Source organism: Spodoptera frugiperda, chromosome 22 (assembly GCF_023101765.2).
Source record: "Spodoptera frugiperda isolate SF20-4 chromosome 22, AGI-APGP_CSIRO_Sfru_2.0, whole genome shotgun sequence".
NCBI classification, from domain to species: Eukaryota; Metazoa; Arthropoda; class Insecta; order Lepidoptera; family Noctuidae; genus Spodoptera; species Spodoptera frugiperda.
The window spans coordinates 2,618,724-2,632,544 of record NC_064233.1 but is presented as its reverse complement, the minus strand read 5'-3'; the positions used below and the strand labels follow the sequence as shown (position 1 = coordinate 2,632,544).

Below are 13,821 nucleotides of genomic sequence, written 5' to 3'. Positions count from 1 at the left end.
GTGTGGCAGGGGGCGCGAGTCCGGAGCCGTGCGTGGGGGGCGGGGGCGCGGAGGGCGCCGTGGTGTGGTGCGTCACCGACATGTCCGCCGTGCCGCCCGGCGCCATGGTCATACACCCGCAGGTACGGACTAAACTAACGGTTGGATTGAAATCTAATTATACAATGTGATAGGGTTCGGACTTCTAACCCGTTAAGGCTGAGTACTACATCTAATTTTATCGACAAAAGTCGGGGGTCGAAGGGGTCGAATCCCCTCCCGCTAAAAATTATGGCTATTTTAATATTTTTCTTACTTTATGTGATATCAAAGGCTGTATGCGTCGTAGAAACAAAAAAAAAACGACAAACGGTAGCTAATAACCTTGGCTAACTAATTCATTACTTTTTTCATATGTTTGATAATGTTTTGGTGAGAAAAAAATTAATTTCTGAATAATCTTTACCGAAAAAATCGCTAATTTTCAATATTTTCAATTGGGGTTTCAAACCCCATATTACTTTTTTGTCGATAAAATTAGATGTAGTACTCAAGCCTTAACGGGTTAGAAGTCCCACACCTATCACATTGTATATGATTCTACAATAATACTGTACCCAGCGATCTATATTGCTTCGACTCTGCAATAGAGGCAAATACCCATGATTATGTTAAGCTAAAACTAGTGAAACATTCTCTTCGAATGATAATGAGTTTGATAAATAAAAATATATCGTAACATATCATCGATATCACGAAAGCTTAGGGTGAGGCATACCTCTTCCTACTTTTTAAAGGGGAAATTCATCCATTGACTTCTCCCGCCTTGGGAGCTGTGGACTGCTTAGCGGCTTGCCGGGGCTCTGGCTCGAAAAGCCGGTGAAGGAACAGGGTGATTTTTAATCAGTAAGAGTCTGACACTCCCTCTCGCCTCGCCCAAGTCGAGAGAAGACATTGGATGATTTTCCCCCTTAAAATAAAAGTTTAATCTTATATGTATAATATTTCAGACGGGACGTCCACTTACCAACCCGGATGGATCAATATACCAGTTTGATCCGGCTAACCCGCCCGTGTTGTACGACCCGGGCATCGAACAGGATGAACAACAGAAAGTAAGAACTGTAATATACTATCTTGTTTAATTTTAAAATATTGACTTGCTAAAATACTATTTTATAGGCTTTTGCAAAAAGGCTTTTTTTATAGGCTTTTCGGTAAAAAAAAAATGATATAAGCCGGCAAACGAGTAGACTTATCTCCTGATGGTAAGTAATCGCCGCCGCCTATTGACAGCCGAAACACCATAGGCGATACAATTGCGTTGCCTGCATTTTCGAGGTTAGGAATTTAAGGGCTGTCGGGGAATCGCGAGATTAGGAAAGGAGGTAATTAGGACCTCCAGTAACCTCACTCACACAACGCTCTGGTTGTTTCACGTCGGTGTAATTTGAGGCCGTGGTATCACTCCGGTCGAGCCCACACTTACACATATTCATTTGAACGTGTTTCTTGTTTTATTCCCTGTCATTAGACCTGATGCATTTATTTGGACCATAACATAGTTACTTTATACATAAAGAGATTAAGTTAATCATGTACGTATTATTTATATTACAGTTGGATTCAAATAACGAGAAGCGTCGAGGAAGGTTGGAGAAACAACATTCATTTATTGATAACGGTAAGTTGCCTTATCTATACTTTTATAATAATACAATATAGGGTGACTGGTAATTAGTGAACGATATTTAAACACGTGATTGCACTCATGGTTACAAACTACTTTCCCAAAGAAAGTTTTTATGTAAGTGTACTTATACTCATTAGTTTTATATTTATCACAAAAAAACGAAAAACAAAATATCTCTTTTTAAATATTCTTCACTAATTACCAGTCACCCTATATAAAGCTGAAGAGTTTGTTGTATGTTTCAACGCGCTTATCTCCAGAATCACTGGGCCGTATAAATTGAATAATTATTTTTTGTATTGGATATTCCATTATTCAAGGAAGGCTATATGATATACAACATCACGCTGCGATCAATAGGAGCCAAGCAGAGAGGGAAATCGCGTGTCAGCAAAAATATTATCACTACATAGTATAAAACAAAATCTTTAAAACAAGGCAACGGTTTTTGGTGCGGTTTTTTTTAAAAGATAGAGTAATTCAAGAGGAAGGTTCATATGCATAATACATGCATAATATATCACCATTGCACCCATGCGAAGCTGGGGCGGGTTGCTAGTAATTATTATAACTAAAATATACATTTCCCTCAGATTGCGATTGCCAGCCGAGCGATGAATGTCGCGGCAAGTGTTGCTGCGAGTGTCGCCGGCATGATGCGAGTCAAGGAAACACTGCTGGAGATAAGGTAAGGGGTGTAGATACGACGATTGCTTACCATCCAGGTGATCCGTCTGCTCGTTTACCGGCTTATACCATAAAAAAACTATTATATTATATCATCTTTGACTTTGACTGCACGGTTGGTGCGATGGCTGGGTGACCGGCTGCCGCGCAACGTGTAGCGGGTTCGATTCCCGCACGGAGGAACTCTTTGTGTGATACACAAATTGGGCGCCTTGTTCCGGAAAGCACCGTCTAGGTGTCATGTGTATGTGAACTTGTATGTTTCTAAACGCACCCACGACACAGGAGAAGATCCTAATGTGGGGAAACGTTTTTTTAAAGAAGAAAAGATATAAAGAAAAAATAATGTTATTTTAAGTAATTTTATTAGTACCTTAATCAATAAAACCTACGGCCGAAGATTAAACGAAACTTCGTATTCGAGAACCAGAATAGACCTACAGGTGATCCGTCGGCTAGTTTATCGACTTATACCATAAAAAAATAACTAAAAAATATTTTCTTCATCCAGGAACAAATCCCAAAACCAGTAACACCAATAGAAACGAACACACAAACAAGCACAAACGCACAAGACACACAACACGAACCGACCAATCAGCAACAAGAAACATACGAGCCAGCCAATCAGCAGCCAGTATACGAGCCGACCAATCACAAAGCGTACGAACCGCCACGAACGTTTGAACCAGCCAATCAGAACGCGCATAGCAATATGATGAATAATCGACCTATGAAATTGACCAATGAGGGGCAAGATATGCAATATGCGCAGTATCAAGGATATAGGACTGATGAGGTAAGGAATTTAATAATTTATCTATACATATAATAAAATCGTAGAAAAGTGCTGTCTGTACATTGAAAATAAAAATAAAAAAATTAGCAGGGGTTATTGTTATGTCGATGTCGAACCCAAAAATGTAATTAACTTTTTTTTTGTCTGTTTGTCTGTTTGTCTGTTTGTCTGTTTGTCTGTTTGTCTGTTCGTCTGTGCGCGCTAATCTCAGAAACGGCTGATCCGAGTTGGATGCGGTTTTCACGAATATATTGTGGGATGCTTAAATTTACATTTAGTGTTTGTTTCATGTCAATCGGTTCATAAATAAAAAAGTTATGTCAAATTAAAGAATCACGTCGAACATTCTATGCTTATACCATTAATCTCCGCAACTATTTGACGGATTTGGTTGAAATTTGGTACAGATATAGTTTAGAACCTTAGAAAGGACATAGGATAGTTTTTATTTGTTTTCTATCGTTTTTATTATTAGTATTTGTTGGGTATGGGCCGAGCGCTTCGGTACTGTTGTGGAAATAGTGTACTATAAGTCGTATGATTATTTGTCTGCAGTGGTCCTGCTGTTTCGTATATTCTAAATTGGTTTCGTTGTATTTGTCTATTAAAAAGTTTATTTGTTGGGTTTTCCTGGTTAAATTATTTAACGTAGGTTTAGTTTGATATCGATTATTAGTAGTTACTGTAGTTAGTTTGTTTAATAAAATTGTAAGTCTATAATTTATAAATTAATTAGATTTAAGTCGTTTCTTTTAAATTATTTAGTTTAAGCTTGGTTTGGCTTGGTATTATAGCATTGAGGATAGGTTGTAATATAATTTCTTTTTTAATTGTTATAAATTCGTAATTCGTAGCTTTCTTTAATTCTTTAGTTTTAAGTTAGTTTTCATCTTAAGTTCGGAAAGATTATAATATTTCTTTAGTTTAAGTCCGTTTTTAAACTATTTTTTCAATGCCCTAAGTGAGTATACATCTATTAAATTCAAACGCAGAGCTCATTATGTTGATTTTTGAGGAGTTCCCTAGAATATTTTCTACATCTCATTTTTGAAGAGATCCCGCGAAATCGGGAACTATGTGGTTAAAACCAAAAATTTGCCGGAAGTCACTATTCCACACGAACGAAGTCGCGGGCTATAATAAATCTGTAGAAGGGTCAATTCTGTTCATTGAAAATATAGAAAAAATAAATAGCAGGGTGCTACTGGGTCGATACCAAACCCAAATATGTGATTATTATTTTTTTGTCTGTCTGTCTATATATGTTCAGGCATCACGTGAAAACTAACGGTTTGATTTCGATGAAACTTGGTATAATTAACTTATTATCCTGGACATAAAATAGGTTACTTTTTATCCTGGAAAATTATTTTATTTTTCAGTTTTATTCTGCTCAACAGCAGTAGCTCAATAGAGGGATCTCCTTAATTATTATGGGCCTTGCCGTATTTGGGTCCAATAGATATTTATAAGATGTCATTTTCACAGTTACTCAAAATGAAGAAATAAAACTTCCACGCGAAGACCGACATCCGCGCGGACGGAGTCGCGGGCAGAAGCTATTAAAAATAAAATATTAAATATTTGTTTGTATTATAAACTGCACGGTTGGCGCGGTGGGTTCGATTCCCGCACGGAGCAACACTTTGTGTGATCCACAAATAGTTGTTTCGGGTCTGGATGTCATGTGTATGTGAACTTGTATGTTTTAAACGTATCCACGACACAGGAGTAATTACTAGTGTAGAGCAATGTTTTAAAAAGATGCGTGCGGTGGTTCAATCAAATCAAATAATATGAATGCACCCATAGTGTTTTTTATGTTAAATGGGCCGACGTTTGGCCGCTATCTCGCCTGATTGTAAGTGATGATGCGGCCTACGATTGTTAATAAAATTATGGTCTACAATTATAATACAGTAATATGTTCCAACTATGGGGCCTTTTGGGCACCGCAAAAATACCTTATCAAGTATTAAATAAAAGTTATTAATCCCCACTATTGACAAATCCCCAGCTGACATCCCCGCAGCAGATGGCGAACCACTACGTGTCGCACGACGTCAACATGCAAGTGATGCAACACAAGATGCAACCCATGCCTATGCCAGACCCTAATATGCGTGAGTATTTTCATTAAATTACAATGTTCATAGATTTTTCGAAAAATTAACATTTTTATAGCGTTTATTTTTAAATGGTCCGAAATTTTAATTTGCCTTAGAATTTTGGTACTTTATCTACATAAATTCTGAAATCTTTTTATCTCATTCTCTTTGCAACTTCGAATTAATGAGAGGTAGACTCATTATTTGGTTACGTAGCAATCATTTTTCCATTCGAATGTGCACTAAATTGTATTGATTTAGTTCGAAATATAAAGAGGAAAATCTATTATAAAAATAGGGCGATAGGCCTAATATAAGGGCCTCCTGATAACTTTGAATTATCGAGAAGTTGGATTCATCGAAAGTTTGAATTAACGAGCTCTATGTTTATTTATTTATATATTTTATATTAGGAGAACCAACGACTAATACAAAATTGACACAACAATAAGTAATTATAGCTACTTGAAGCCAGTAATAGGTTCCCACAGATGAACATAGAAATAGTGGCACAAAACTTAGGATCTAATAAATAGAATTAACCATTAACTTACTATGATAATTTAATAAATGATTAAACATTATGTATTCTATCGACAGGAGCGATGCCGCTATCGAACATGGGCAACATGGTGTACCAGGCGCCGATGCCGCAACCCTACCCCTACCCGTGCAGGGTGGTGAGTATTGTCATATATCTCATATTATTTACTGTTAGAGTGAGCTGCGGACTACCTAGCGGGTTTACCGGGGCTCCGGCTCAAAGCAGGAGAAGGAGCGGGATGCTGTTTAGTCAGTAAGAGTCTGACTCTGCCTCTCGCCTCGCCCAAGGCGAGAGAAGTCATTGCATGATTTTCCCCCCTCGAAAAAAAAAGCGTTATAGAGTAACGATACCTCTGGTTTAACGTTTTAAGTGTGGGAGAGCCATGCTTCGGCACGAATGGGCCGGCTCGACCGGAGTAATACCACGGCCTCACAGAAAACCGACGTGAAACAACGCTTGCGTTGTGTTTCGTTGTGTGAGTGAGGTTACCGGAGGCCCAATTCCCCCCTTCCCAATCTTCCCCATCCCCATTCCCGAACAACAACCCTTAAATTCCTAACTCCCAAAAAGCCGGTAACGCACTTGTAAAGCCTCTGGTGTTTCAAGTGTCCATGGGCGGCGGCGATTGCTTACCATCAGGTAATACATCTGCTCGATTACCGGCAAGTCCCATAAAAAAAAAAAAAAAAAAAAACTAAAGATCTCATGTAAATATCTGGAGAAAAAGCTCTACTAGTTTCAAGTCACAGAGGGACTCTTCGTCACGAGCAGGCTACTGATTTCGTGCGCTGCGCGATGTCGCCCCGTCTGCGCACGCTGCTCATGATGAAGAGTACCTACGAGGTCTCCAAGTTCGAAACCTACTAACGGCCAAGTACCAAAATGACTTTTTCCGAGTTACCGAGGTGAAGGAAAACATTTTGAGGAAACATGGGCTTATAATTCCTAATTACAAGTTTGAAATCACCAACCCGCATTGAGTAAGCGTGATGATTAATGCTCAAACCTTCTCCGTGTCTGCCTAAATGGCTTTGATCAGCAGTGGCCACTTACAAGCTGTTCATTTAATATGTGTAAAGCATTGAATTCTCAAGCAAATATTTTCACCATTTTTATAGAAAATTGTATGTATAAATACTCGTTGTGTCCCCAGGAGCCGTCTCTGCAGATGTACCCTCCGGTACTCCCGCCAGAGGAACAGAAACTCGCGCCCTCGCCGCACCCCAACGAAACCGCTTTCAGAATCGGTGAGTTATATTCCTCCTCTATTTATTTCCATACATTTATTTAAAACACTCTAAAATTTTATTTTTCAACATTACTTATAAAAATATAAAACTAAATAACATTTAAAAATAGCAGCCGACCAGTAGCGGGGGCATGGTCCAAGCCACCGGTGGTTAGGGCTCCAGAGACAGGAACCTCGCTCACAATACGTGCCGTTTCGAGGAGTACTGCCTTCTCTGTATTTATTATTATTACAGTCTTATACATTAAGTCTTTGACTGCCAATAGAAAACTGTTGAAGGCAAATTCTCCGCTAACGTCGGTCACCGGTGACCGCGACGGCGTTCAATGTGTTGACTAAATATTACGGTTTTCTCACGTAATTAATTGAGAAATGTTTTACTGGTTTCGAGGCACAGAGGGACTTTTCATCATGATTATCTACTCATTATTGATTAGTTTTATCATGATTGTTAATTCTGAGTATATTTCGATTACCAAAAGTTCAAAAACAAATTGGTTACAATTTTAAAATGTTTTATTCGGTGTCCAGACCCGAGCTACCCGTACGCGGCCGTGGACTACACGGGCTGCGGCGCCTGCGTCGATACTTCCATGCAACGCAGGTATGTACATGTATACATTAAAAAAATATATTATCATAATATACTTTTTTAGTTACCCCTAAATATACACTTTAGAACGAGTTCACTGACAGACAGACAGACGGACAATAGGCATGTTTCCTAATAGTCAAATTCGATACTTTTTTCGAAACGTCAAAAACGATATTTTCTATGAACTTTGTATGAAACACTCTGTTATGACGTCATAAGTTTTTCACGTCAAATAGCAGACTTATTTCTAGTAATTTAGCTAGAAAAAATCGAAAATTAAGTAGTTCATCAAATTTTTCATAAATTTGAGAGTGTAATTATTTTTGAATATTTTATTGTATTGAAAAATTGTAATAATTTATTTTTTACCCAGTCATCATCCCTATTGACTTTGACTTTTTAAAAGTGCGTAATTTAGGATTAATTGAAATAAATGCTTGTTCCAGCTACAGCGTGGGGTACGGGCAGGTGGAGGTGGGGGCCCCAGTGCTGGCCCCCCACTACCCCGTGGGGAACGTACTGCTGCCGCAACCCCATGTACAGCCATACCCGGTCAGTTATACTCCATTATTTTTGTCCATTGGCCACTGAGCATTGTTCAGTCCACTATTCATTTTGGAAGACCGTAAGATGTTTCAGGCTTAAAATTTTCTTACTTCACTTTCACTACATAGAAAGCGACTTTGTTTTATACACAAAGTCGCTTTCTCTGTCCCTATGTCCCTTAATATGCTTAAATGTTTAAAACTACGCAACGGATTTTGATGCGGATTTTTTTAATATATATCACTATTGTACCCATGCGAAGCTGGGGCGGGTCGCTAGTATCGGATAAAATGCAATATTTATGTTAATAACACTACCCTTAATCATATGTATATCAAATAAACACATGTTTCTGTTCATAACACATGAATTTGTGTTCTCAACTACATTTTTTAATTAATTATTATATTCTTCTCCCCAGCAATACCAAGAACAAGTCCCCTGGCAAGTCCCCCCTGGAGTGGGGGGTGTAGGGGGAGTGGGGACGGTGGGGGGCGTGTCGTCAGTCCCCCACAAGTTGGTGGTCCCCGAGCTGTACCCGCTGCAGTGTGTACAGTACCCGCCGCACTCGTACCCGCACTATAACATTGTGTACCCACAGGTAAACACTATTTTTCTTTTTAAAACGTCTGGGGGGGGCCCCTCCCCGTAGTTTTTCTCCTGTGTCGTGAGTGTGTTTACAAACATACAAGTTCACATGCACATGACATCCAGACCCGAAACAACAATTTGTGGATCACATAAAGAGTTGTTCCGGAAATGGAACATGCTACAGGTTGCGCATTAGCCAATTATGTCCAACCACTGCGCGGATAAAGCGGGATGAATATTAAAGTATTGTTAAAAGTAATCATGTCAGTAAATATAGTGTCACCTATAATCCTATACCTATAACTATTTCGAATTTTACTATCGCCAGAAACTGTTGTGACTAAAATAAATGAACACGTAAATTTTAATAATTTTAAATAATATTTATAACACAAACTGTTTATATGCGACTAACGACACACTGATCATAACTTTGCGACACATCCACTCACATACATCGACTAAAACACCTATACAACACATCTGTGTACGCAGACATAAGCTCACAGATCTCCATACACCTTTATAATCTTAGTGTGTAGCGTGTTATACAATAATCTCTTACAAAACTTGACACTAAAGATTGACTTGTTAATAAAGATATTATGAAAGCCATCTTAAAAAGACAAGCGTTTTTTTTGTAGATGATTAAAATTATACTTGACATATATTATATATGTCGCAGGTGATCCAACAGCCCTACCCAATATGCCAACCAATGTACCCAGTCATGGAGAAGCAGCCTGAACAGCGAAACTCGAAACACAACTCTATATCAAACTCGGCCTGCCAAACTCCCTTCCAGGACGACAAAGCCGAAGACGAGAAAAAATCCAGACAAAATAACGAAATCGCAGCCAAAATACAACAAATTAAGACTCAAATGGCCCAGTTGAATACTAAAGACGGAAAGGAAAGGGATTATAGGAAACGCGAGGATTATAGCAGGCGTAGGAATAACGGGAATGGGTTGTTGGGTAATTGTCCCGTTAGTAATTATAATGGAAGGGTGTTCGGGTGAGTTGGGTTTTGGATTTTTTTCTTGTTATTTTTGAGTTATGTTGTGATTGTAAAGTCTTTACGGAATAAGGATGGTGACGGAGTATGAAAATTAAAAATGTATTTAGTCCGTCAGTTAGGTTTTGAAAAAATATTAGACACATATTTCTTCAAGAAAAACGGACATTAAAATAAAGATTATTTTAAGTAGTAGACATATTTATATATTTTTTATTTTCTTTCGGAAACAAATACTTTCTATGATATATCGATGTGAAATATAGGTACATTTAATACGTAGAAATGACGTATTTGCTCCCAGTCCTAAACTTTGATTCGTTTTATCTAAGTATTGTTACCTTATATGACAAAATAAAAAAATACGTGTTTAATATTTTTTCATTACCTAACTGACGGACTAAATATATTTTTATTTTCATACCCCGTCATCATCCCTATAGTTTATAGTACTATTCCCTTACTTAAGATGATAAGAATGATGTTTGACTATATTTATCATAAATTAATTAATCTGTTTTACCGACCAGGCGCGGTGGTACTGAGGACCGACACCTGAGCTCGGCGGCGCGCGCCATCGTCGACTCAATCCGGAGTATGCAAGCCAAAAATACATGTAAGTTACTTTTAATTAATAACAATAATTTATCAATAATCATTCAATCAGTTCATCCGTGATCATGGCGCTTGCAACAGTGCCGAAATATCGGAAACTCATAGACACAAATAAACATGGTAAATATAAGTTCTAATAATAATGTATGGTTTGATTTGGGGTATATGTCCCCAAACTTTTCGTCCTAAGTAAGCTGCTTTTTCCAAAATTGTACGTCACGTCCAATATGGGAGAGCCATGCTTTGGCACATGTGGGCCGGCTCGACCGGAGTGATACTACAGCCGAGATGTACACCGACGTGAAACAACGCTTGCGTTGTGTTTCGTTGTGTGAGTGAGGTTACCGGAGGCCCAATTACACCCCTTCCTAATCTTCACAATCCCCGATTCCCCAACAACCCTTAAATTTCTATCCAAAAGCCCAAAAAGCCGGTAACGAATTAGTAACGCCTCTGGTGTTTCAAGCATCCATGGGCGGCAGCGATTGCTCACCATCAGGTTATCCGTCTGCTCGTTTATAAGTTAGGTTAATGGTGAAATACTCAAACGTCACTTAATTTTAAGACGCGCTCAAGAATAGTCCTGTCCCTACAAATTCTTTGTAAAATGACAGAAATAGCACGATATTTAAATACAACTTAAAATTGAGTAGCATTTCAGTATTCGGGCGTCAGTGAGTCGATATTTTGAGTATTTCGAAAAGCTATTTTAAACAAAAATACTGCTTAACCATAATTTAAACATATTTAATTTTTTCACAGATCACCAAGACAACCGTCGCGACTACCAACGCTTCGATCACAAACCGGAGCGGCCGGAGTTCCGGCGCCGCGACCGGGACGACGGTACCGCCGGCGGTAACAAGGCCGACGGCGACCGGCCCGGGGACGGCCCGCAAGCCGACCGGTACGACGCCCGGAATAGGGGACTCAACGTACCCGTGTACCGGCAGCCTTATTTATTCAGACAAGTACGTATTGTTTTAGTATTAATAAATTTCAGGGAGGTCACAGGTGATTCTGAAAAAAAATCAAAAAAGTTAACGGCATCATTTACCTCAGCCAGAAGTTAACAATTCTGTCGATTGGAACACAACATTTTGTTTCAATAAATTGAGCTGTGACACTGCTCTCAACCAATCCAATCAAAATAAGGAAGGATGATAATAAGCTACCGCGATGCTTAATAACGCAGGAGATTAATGGTTTGTTAAATAAAGTTTAAAGTTTTTGAAAAATCACCCGGCAGCTACTGACCAAAGGCATGGAAAACGTTCAAGCACTAATCACCACGCTTACTCATTACGGATACGCAATTTCGAATTTGTAATTTGAAATTGAACATTCAAGAAAAGAGCGCATTCCATTTTAAAACGTGACTCCTCTGGTGTTGCGGGTGTCCATGAGCAGCGCTGATCGCTTACCATCAGGTGATCTGCCTGCTCGTTTGCCGCCATATTCCATAAAAAAATATATATTATATATTGGAATACGGCTGTTGAGGTTTCCTAATACCTAATAAGTAGTTCGCTGAACCTATAGACCACAACGATATGACATGACTTAGCTTATATCGTTTTCTAAATTCTAATTCTAAACGACTATTTCAGGAAACAATATAATATTACTTTTGCCAAGAACATTCAACATATTAATAATTCTATATCATACTGTATAAAATCCTAAATACAATATGTATGTATGTATGTACATTACAGATGACGCCCGGGACGTGGTGTCGACGTTCACCCGGGGCAGTACATCCAGGTAAGTTGGTCATATTTACAAAAAAACATATTTTCTACACTCACTAGGCTGCGCTGGTGTAGTATAAAGTCAATGAGAGATTTGGACAGCAAGATTACCCATGAATTTCGGGTACCTATGAAACCTGAAATTCCTAATCCTTGATTATAAAAAAAAAATCTATGGATCAAAACTGCGAAGAATTATAAGTAAAAGAAAGAAAGAAAGAAAAATATTTATTTAACACCAGGCACGATGCACCGAAAAATATAATACAAAAAAAACAAAAACGGTACAAACATATTAATCAGTAATTTTATCAGATCTCTCGCTCACACCTATACAAGTTGTGAGGGATAGTCACATTCCTTTGGCGTGACAGTTCGCATGTTTGTAATGGACCAAATATAGCATAATTTAGTTTGTTTAAAAAATATTAATTTGAATTTAAAGTCCATATTTAAATTAAAATAAGGTATAGATATTGTCTGGAATAAAACATGGGACACTTTTTACCCAAGAAACCGGGGCTCCGGCTCGAAAAGAAGGAGTAGAAACGGGGTGGTTTTTAGTCAGTAAGAGTCTGACACTCCCTCTCGCCTCGCCCAAGGTGGGAGAAGTCATTGGATGCTTTTTCCCCTTAGAAAAATAATAATACTGTAATTTATTTATTTGTTTGTTTGTTTGTTTTCCAGTACTGAACCCACAGCGGCGACCACACCCGGACACGCGGAACCCTCGTCGTTAACATATTCACAAAGCAATAATTATATGTACATACTACCTATACACACACGGGGTAAGCAGAGATATAGGTCCCTAAGTCTTCGACTGCCAATAGAAAACTGTTGAAGGCAAATCCTCCGCTAACGTCGGTCACCGGTGACCACCACGGCGTTCAATGTGTTAACCGATGTTATTTACCTCTCACTACATGGCAACTGTGAATGTTGACTTGTTACATTGGCATGACTATAATAAGATCTAAATTATTGAGAACACAGAAATTATTAATTTCGGCAGTTAAAAAAGCTATTTTCGCTATTTTTCATCCAAAAATATATTCAAAATATATAGTCAAATATCACTTTTGATAGTCAAAAATGTCTGTCTGTCGGTCAGTCCTCTAGTTGCTCTATTTGCTCGTTCCAAAGTGTAGATTCCTATGGAGAAGAACGAGCAAGAAACTCCATAGGTTACTCTTTTTCAATTAGGTTCACAATTTTGTAATATAAAGGTTATTTAAATAAGGGGGACTAAGTAGAAAAGGTGCTATTTGTGTTACATTAATTGTAATGGTTGTGTTTTCTTCGAAGTATATAATCCTGAGTGAAGAAAAATATAAAATGTCATTAGTTTTCTCCAAATCAAACGTAGGCGCAAAGGCGATGCGGTACGGCGCAAAAATAATAAACTTTCAAAATGTATTGACGTGGCCTACGTCACCAACCGCACGTGGGATGCTTCATGGTAGATATCCACCCACTCGCACGAAGCGCTTCGCTTCAAGCTTCCTTGTGCGAACTGCTAGGGAGTGGAACTCCTTGCCGGAGTCTGTGTTTCCTGATGGGTATAACCTGGGTGTCTTCAAAGCCCGAGTGAATAGGTTGCTTATGGGCAGACGTGCTCCATCGTAGGCCGCATCATCACTT

The 13,821-nt window shown here is 38.6% G+C and overlaps 1 protein-coding gene across 6 annotated transcripts in view; it reads left to right on the top strand.

The window, feature by feature from the left end:
• The window catches only part of LOC118279781 (uncharacterized), a 51,531-nt gene extending 38,335 nt beyond the window's left edge, over positions 1-13,196 (top strand). For 3 of the 6 annotated variants that reach the window (XM_050702503.1, XM_050702501.1, XM_050702502.1), the window contains 16 exons: positions 10-122; positions 990-1,094; positions 1,600-1,663; positions 2,266-2,360; positions 2,871-3,158; positions 5,176-5,281; positions 5,867-5,946; positions 6,964-7,057; positions 7,591-7,663; positions 8,101-8,206; positions 8,622-8,801; positions 9,477-9,808; positions 10,339-10,424; positions 11,186-11,394; positions 12,142-12,190; positions 12,865-13,196. In XM_050702503.1, coding sequence (XP_050558460.1) covers positions 10-122; positions 990-1,094; positions 1,600-1,663; positions 2,266-2,360; positions 2,871-3,158; positions 5,176-5,281; positions 5,867-5,946; positions 6,964-7,057; positions 7,591-7,663; positions 8,101-8,206; positions 8,622-8,801; positions 9,477-9,808; positions 10,339-10,424; positions 11,186-11,394; positions 12,142-12,190; positions 12,865-12,917 — 2,033 coding nt within the window. In that variant the 3' untranslated portion in view covers positions 12,918-13,196. The remainder of the gene's footprint in view (positions 1-9; positions 123-989; positions 1,095-1,599; positions 1,664-2,265; positions 2,361-2,870; positions 3,159-5,175; positions 5,282-5,866; positions 5,947-6,963; positions 7,058-7,590; positions 7,664-8,100; positions 8,207-8,621; positions 8,802-9,476; positions 9,809-10,338; positions 10,425-11,185; positions 11,395-12,141; positions 12,191-12,864) is intronic. The other 3 variants (XM_050702504.1, XM_050702506.1, XM_050702505.1) reach the window with 1 other exon arrangement.
• Positions 13,197-13,821: the final 625 nt, after the last annotated feature.